This window comes from Onychostoma macrolepis, chromosome 18 (assembly GCF_012432095.1).
Source record: "Onychostoma macrolepis isolate SWU-2019 chromosome 18, ASM1243209v1, whole genome shotgun sequence".
Classification (NCBI taxonomy): domain Eukaryota; kingdom Metazoa; phylum Chordata; class Actinopteri; order Cypriniformes; family Cyprinidae; genus Onychostoma; species Onychostoma macrolepis.
Window position 1 is genome coordinate 19,889,778 of NC_081172.1, and position 7,514 is coordinate 19,897,291.

General features: G+C 36.4%; 1 protein-coding gene across 1 annotated transcript; it reads right to left on the bottom strand.

Moving 5' to 3' along the window:
* On the bottom strand, nt 1-4,328 carry LOC131524316 (extracellular calcium-sensing receptor-like). Its single transcript, XM_058751332.1, has 6 exons — nt 4,120-4,328; nt 3,668-3,956; nt 2,845-3,582; nt 2,492-2,719; nt 1,741-1,864; nt 1-1,569 (listed from the first exon to the last, which is right to left on the bottom strand). Exons 1-6 carry the CDS (start codon nt 4,326-4,328, stop codon nt 653-655), a joined length of 2,505 nt encoding a protein of 834 aa, XP_058607315.1. The 3' UTR covers nt 1-652.
* Nucleotides 4,329-7,514: the final 3,186 nt, after the last annotated feature.

The following is a 7,514-nucleotide window of genomic DNA, read 5'->3' on the forward strand; positions in this document are numbered from 1 at the left end:
GGTGTTTTTTTTTTTTTTCTTTTCTGTTACATCAGTTTGACCCCTACTCAATGATTTCAAACAAAATACAAAAAGTAAGTGAATAAATACAGGGACAGACAAAAGAGTAGCAGGCCACTAAAGTCTTTATTTCAGTCTTCAATAGTCATTAAGTTGTAAAACACTTTAAATTATTATCAGCTAATGGGGGACAAAAAAACAAAAACAAACAAAAACAAAAACATTCTTTCCCTTAAATAACATGAAGTTTTCTTTACAGTTTATATCAAAAACACATATTTATTGATTTCCATGAATATATACTAGCGAATAAATAAATATATTTGTGATGAGACAATTAATAATAATAATAATAATAACATTGTAAGACATATGACTTATCATGTGTACTATGCAGTCCCTATGACATCGAGTTATTATTTTGTTTTTTGTTGTAATGTTGTAGAGTAGCAATTACACAAACAGTAAAATTAGATTTGGCCTTCTTTGCTCTTCTGTTAAAGCAGTAATCATCATAGCTCAGCCTTTTAATTATTTATTTGTTTTGCAATTAATCACTTCACTTTTTTTTTTTTTTCTCTTTAATATAGTGGAAAAAACTGACATCGACACTATTAAAAATTGCATCTAGAAATAATATAGCTAAGCTATTTTATTTCAAAAATTTAGCTGGATGTTTTCCGATCATATGCTGCTTTGTATTTTGTTCAGGCTTGAGTAAGATGATATAGCATTTAGGTGCAAATATGCAGAATAGTAAACCAAAGCTTGAGGCTAAAATGGCAAATATCTCCACAGCCACAATAAATTTTCCAGGAGAACTGACATAACCTGGAATAAATGTGATCCATACAGCACAAAATATGAGCATACTGAATGTGATGAATTTGGCTTCATTGAAGTTGTCAGGCAGTGTGTGAGCAAGAAAAGCCAAAATGAAGCACAAGATAGCTAGTAGGGTAATATATCCCAGCACAGCAGAGAAACCTATTGTAGAACCCAAACTGCACTCAAGAATGATCTTTTCCTTATAATATTTCATATTTTTGTTGGGAAATGGAGGAGATATTGTTAGCCACAGCACACAGATAAGAACCTGTATTAGTGTAAAGGCAAGAACATTGAGTCGTTGTTGTACAGGCCCAAACCATTTCATGACATTATTTCCTGGAAGTGTAGCCTTGAAGGCCATTAACACAACTATTGTTTTCCCCAGAACACAGGAGATACAGAGAACAAAAGTGATCCCAAATGCTGTGTGACGCAACATACAGGACCATTCAGTGGGCCGACCAATGAAAGTAAGAGAACAGAGGAAACAAAGAGTCAAAGAGAAGAGCAGCAGGAAGCTCAGCTCTGAGTTGTTGGCTTTTACTATAGGGGTGTCCTTCTTGCTGTAAAACAGGATGGCCACAAACACAGTTAATCCTACTCCAAACAGTGAGAAAAAGACTAGCACTATACCCATAACTTCTGTGAATGACAGAAACTCTACAGCCTTTAAGACACATTTATTCTTCTCAGAATTAGACCAGTATTCCCCTGGACACTGCTTGCAGTTAATTGAATCTGGAAAGGAAGTTGTGTTTACTGTAGTTACACATAAAAAAATAAAATTGTTTTATTTATGAACTCCTTTGATAAGAAACTTTATTCTGAACAATAGAAGAATAATACAGAATGAGCCACTAATCAGTTTTCTCTGAAATCTTTGAAACTGTGAGATGGTCTGAAGATTACCTGTCTCATTACTGATTTCTCCTTCTGCACATGGAATACAGTCATAACAGCAGAGAGGTCTTCCTTTCTGTGCAGCCTTCCTAGTGCCTGGCGGGCAGCTCTCACTGCACACAGACCTCGGCTTCTACATGGAAAATCACATTATACATAGTTATTTATACTGAATTTATACTGAAGTGAAAATTAAATGAAGTGTCAGTTTTATTCAGAAAAGACTAGTGCTTCTTTGATGCATAAAATGGCACAAAATATTCAGTGTAATATGAATACATCTCCAGACCAAAACACTAGTTTGAAAAGTCTGTTTTAGAAAATCTTTATTAATGCTCAGTTGGTTTAGCAAAATATTGCCTTTTAGTTCAACACTCAACACTCTCTGTGGATTTTTTTGTTCACTTAGTCAAATCTGATGTAATTTTGACTATAGTTATTTCCTTTCCACTTTAGGCAGGGGCTTTAATCTTTAAACTATTTATTTTAACTTGTAAAGAGGAATGCCACAATAGCTAATATCATTTAAACAGTACACAAATGTAAACCATTTGTGTGGGAAACCAACATGAACTGTTCTTTACTTTCGTAGGAGCAGAGCTTTGTAGATGGCAATGCTTTTTTTTTAATACATATTTACCCACATATTGATGTATTCATTATTTACTTCATAAAGATCAGAACAATGTTTTAGGATTTTGATATTACATTCCATCAGTTTAAACAAACCCTTTTGCACAAACAGATTACTGCCATTTACCTCCAGTTGTCCTCTGGCCCAGATTATGTTGTTAGTGTTAATCACAAAGCGCTTATCAAGGGACAGCGAGGCATCATAGTATCCCACTGATTTAAATTGGAATGATCCATCTAGGTTCTGCTGCCAATTCACAATTTCATACTGGGCCACTGCAGCACCAGTGTTGTCAAACCACACACGATCTCCCATCTTTACAGTGAAATTTACCTTTTTCAAAGCCTCAACCACCTAATGAAATAAGATATAACTATAGTATAAGATTATAACTAAAGCATTTTAACACATTGAAAGGCAAAAATAGGGCCTTTGGTTTTATTTTATTTATTTATGTTTATATTTATTTATTTTTTTACCTGCTGTGGTTGTATTGTCAGGCCTTTCTCACAACCATCTTGTTCTTTGCAATTGAGTAGACTGTGTAGTGAATGAGCCACAGCATAAACTGCTTTGTAGACGTAGCTTGGAAATCTTTGTTCAGGCACATCTTCATTATAATTTTTCACCACAAATAGATCTTGATATCGACTGCAATTTAATTCAGCATTAGAGGAGCATGGGAAAGCTGTGTCCCAGAATGCTTTCATAACATAATCTGCAAACCCTTCAATTTGAATTTTTCTCACTGCAAAGCCCAGTGACCCTCCCAACACATGAAAACTGTTTGGAGTCATCAAACTTTTTGAAGTTATCCATGCCTCCACACCAATCATTTGGAGTCCTGTAATGTTCTGAATACCTAGCTGCTCGAGTAGACTTTTCATCTCAAAACCGGTAAGAAATGCAACAACTACTTTAGTGGTGCCTTGTTTGATGATGTCCACAACGTTTCTAATCTTTTCAGGCTCTGTCCTCAGGAATTTCACAGAGTACTCCACACAAATCCCCTCTTCTTCAGCTGTTTTCAGAAATATGGCCATTCCATTGTTTCCATAGTCATTGTCACTGTTCACAGCACCAACCCAAGACCAGCCAAAGTGCTTGATTATGTATGCAAGTGCTCTGCTCTGGTGGTAATCACTAGCAATAGTCCTGAAGAAAGATGGATAATTTTTCCTATTACTAAGACAGTCACATGTGGCTGAGGGACTTATCTATGAGGGGGGAAAAAAACAACAACAACAACATCAGTATATCAGTATAGTATCAATATTATATTTTACTGTATTTGCTACTTACCACTGGAATTTTAAAAGGTTCTGTGGTTCTGGACAAAATCACTGTGTTGGAAGACTCTGTTTCTCCTATGATGGCATGTATAGGAGGCTGTCCGATGCATCTGTCTCCTGTTGAAAACTCTAGACCATTCATCAATGCCATAGTTGCACTCATAGAAGCCAGTCTTGAACCACAGGTATCATAAATTTTATAACCAACAGAAACATTTGGGAGCAAACTTTTACTTTTATTAATCTCCTCAATGGCAAAGATCATCGTTTGAGCCAGCCGGAGATCTTTTATATTCACACTGTGAAGACATTAAACCATCAGGGTAAAAATCAACTAAATAAAGAAACAGATAAATAAAAAGCAATGAATCAATAAAGTATGTATAAATACATTATTTGGATAGATAAAACAATACATATAAAAATGTAAATGTAAAATGCTCTTTTTATAAAAAAACAAACCTGGAGCATAATACATGCTGAGGTTTTTGTGTAAACTCAAATGAAGGTAATGATACTTCAGTGTGGATAACAAAAAGTGCTCCAATGATTATGTCTCCATCCTTGGAAAGCAGTGGATACTTAGGGTCTCCCATCATTTGGCAAATAGTGTTTTCTGCTTTTGTATTTATATGATAGAAAGGCAGAAGTGCGTAAAGAAAGATAAACATCCCAAAGACTAAGTTTTACTGCACTTGCCAAATTCAAGTGACCTGATAAAGTATTTCGCAATTTATAGACGTAATTAGTATGGATGAATGATTGTGAATGTAGTCAGTTACTTCATAGGGCAGGAAATGAGGCGGGTCAAGCAAATAGAGTCAAACTAATTTGACAGAATAGTATTAAATTGTAAAATTGTTTATACTTGAATTTTAAGATTTTGTTATACACTTTGAGTCAGATTGTGTATTATGTACAGTCATGGCCAAAAATATTGGCACCCTTGCAATTCTGTCAGAAAATGCAACACTTCTCTCAGACAATTGTTCCAGTTGCAAATGTTTTGGTATTCACATGCTTATTGTTTTTGTTTGCACTGCAACAACACAAAGGAAAAGTCAAACTTGATAAATTTTCACACAGAGCTCAAAAATGGACTGGACAAAATGATTGGCACCTAGTCAAAATTGTAATAAATAATTGCTTTTCAAGCATGTGATGCTCCTGTGATTTGTATTTAGACACACCTGTGACAAGTAACAGGTGTGGGCAATATAGTAATCACACTTGCAACCAGTTAAAATGGAGAAAAGTTGACTCAAACTTTGTGTTGTGTGTTACACTGAGCATGGAGAAAATAAAGAAGTGTAAAGCGTTGTCTGTGGTTTTGAGAGAAAAAAAAAAGTGGAAAAACATGGACAATCTCAAGGCTACAAGTCCATCTCCAGAGATCTTAATGTTCCTGTGTCCACTGTGCGCAATATCATCAAGAGGTTTACAGCCTGGATGTGGACGGAAGAGCAAAATTAATGAAAAATTACAACAAAGGATTGTTTGAATGGTGGATAAAGAACCCCCAATTAACTTCCAAACAAATTTAAGCTGATCTGCAAACACAGGGTACAACAGTGTCAGCTCGCACTATCTGTCGCCATCTGAATGAAAAGGGACACTATGGTAGGAGACCCAGGAGGACACCACTGCTGACACAAAGGCATAAAAAAAGCAAGACTGGAGTTTGCCAAAGCTTATGTGACAAAACCACAATCCTTTTGGGAGAACGTACTGTGGACAGATGAGACAAAAAGTAGAGCTTTTTGGTAAAGGACATCATGGCACTGTTTACAGAAAAGGAAATGAGGCCTTCAAAGAAAAGAACACAGTCCCTACAGTCAAACACGGTGGAGGTTCAAAGATGTTTTATGGTTGCTTTGCTGCTTCCGGCACTGGATGCCTTGACTATGTGAAAGGTATCATGAAATCTGATGATTACCAAAGAATGTTGGGGCGCAACGTAGTGGCCAGTGTCAGAAAGCTGTGTCTCCACCAGAGGTCATGGGTCTTCCAGCAGGACAATGACCCTGTAACGTGGCTGACGAGACGTGAGACGTGCGGATCCATGTGCAAGCTTTTATTTAAAGGCATGGTCATAAATACAGGCAGGGTCGAAACAATGGCAAACAGGTATGGCAGGGACAAGACAAAGAGTAAACCTAGGGAAATAATCAGAGTCCGAACAGGGAGACAGGGGTAAACACTAGGAACACAGACTAGAAAACAACAAAAGTTCCGTATCGCAGCTAACACTAGGGTGAAACACTAGAGTGAAAAACGCAGAACAATACAGGAACTGAAAAGAAACACGGAATGGCACAGAAAGGGTTAATCCAGGAAACACGGGTAGAAACAAACACAGGTGAACAGGTAATCCAAGACTATGATACTGACAAGGGCTCTGTAGAGTAGCTACAGCTAGGGGAGCGGTAAACGCATACAATACTCGGCAGTGAGGCAGAGAAAGTCCAAGGCTTAAATAGAGTGTGTGATTGCGTGTGCGTAGGATCAGGTGTGCGTGTGATTAGTGCAATGAGTGATTGGTGACAGCTGTGATATCTGTGCAATGGATGATGGTAAATGTAGTTAGATGGTGAAGTGCAAGAGTCCATGTGATGAGCGGGTGACCTCTGGTGGTGAGGGAGCGGAAGTGCATGGACCAGATTCGTGACAGACCCGAAACACACTTCAAAAAGCACTCAGAAATGGTTTCAAACAAACCACTGGAGAGTTCTGAAATGGCCAGCAATGAGTCCAGATCTGAATCCCATAGAACACCTGTGGAGAGACCTGGAACACCAGTGGTCCAAAATTCCAATAGAGAGGTGTAAGAAACTCATTCATGGTTACAGGAAGCGATTGATTTCAATTATTTTTTCCAAAGCGGGTGCTACCAAGTTAAGGGTGCCAATAATTTTGTCCATGACTGCATTTGGTCATAGATAAATAAAAATACTTAGATTATGTTACTGAATACATTTTTAATGAAGTAATTTGTAACTGTAACAGAATACATTTTAAAAGTAACTATCCCATCCCTGCCCACGTCATGCGCTGCAAAAAGATGATGAGTTTGAAGTATGGTGTTTGACAATACAGAGCAGATGAAAAGAGAAAGTATGATCTATATTATTATAGTTCTTTATATAAAGCTGTTATGTGTTTGATATTTTTGGGGATGTTTCGTAACATTTAAGTGAAACACAACTGGCATTGTGGTAAACCATGAAAGGAAATGACCAGGAAGCAAGCAAACACGATTAACATGAGTCATGGAGATGTGCAGATTAATAATCATTAAAGAAAATAACTTAAGATAAATTATGGGGACACATCATCAGGTGACCTTTTGATTTCCGTCTATTGCTGATTTAACCAGTTGTATGGGAAAGGACTAAGTAAACTACACTTTTTGTCAAGAGCAAGCAGTAGACATCCGACTTAAAGACAGAGGTGGGTAGAGTACCCAAAAACTGTACTCAAGTAAAAGTAAAAGTAATAGTCTGAATAGTTACTTGAGTAAGAGTAAAAAAGTATCGGATAAAAAAACTACTCAAGTAGTTAGTTACTAGTTACTTTGGATCATATACTGAATATAGTCTATTTTTTTTAGATATATAGATACACACACACACACACACACACAGCCATTCAAAATACTTTTAATGTTTTTTTGTTTTTTTTTAATGTAATTTATTTCAGTGATGCAAATCAGAATGTTTATCAGCCTGATTTATTATCAATGCTGTTCTTTTTTAGCTTTCTATTCATAAAATAATCCTGAACAAACTGTCACAGGTTCCAAAAAATATTTTCAACAACACTGGTAATAAATCAATATATTTGAATTATTTCAAATC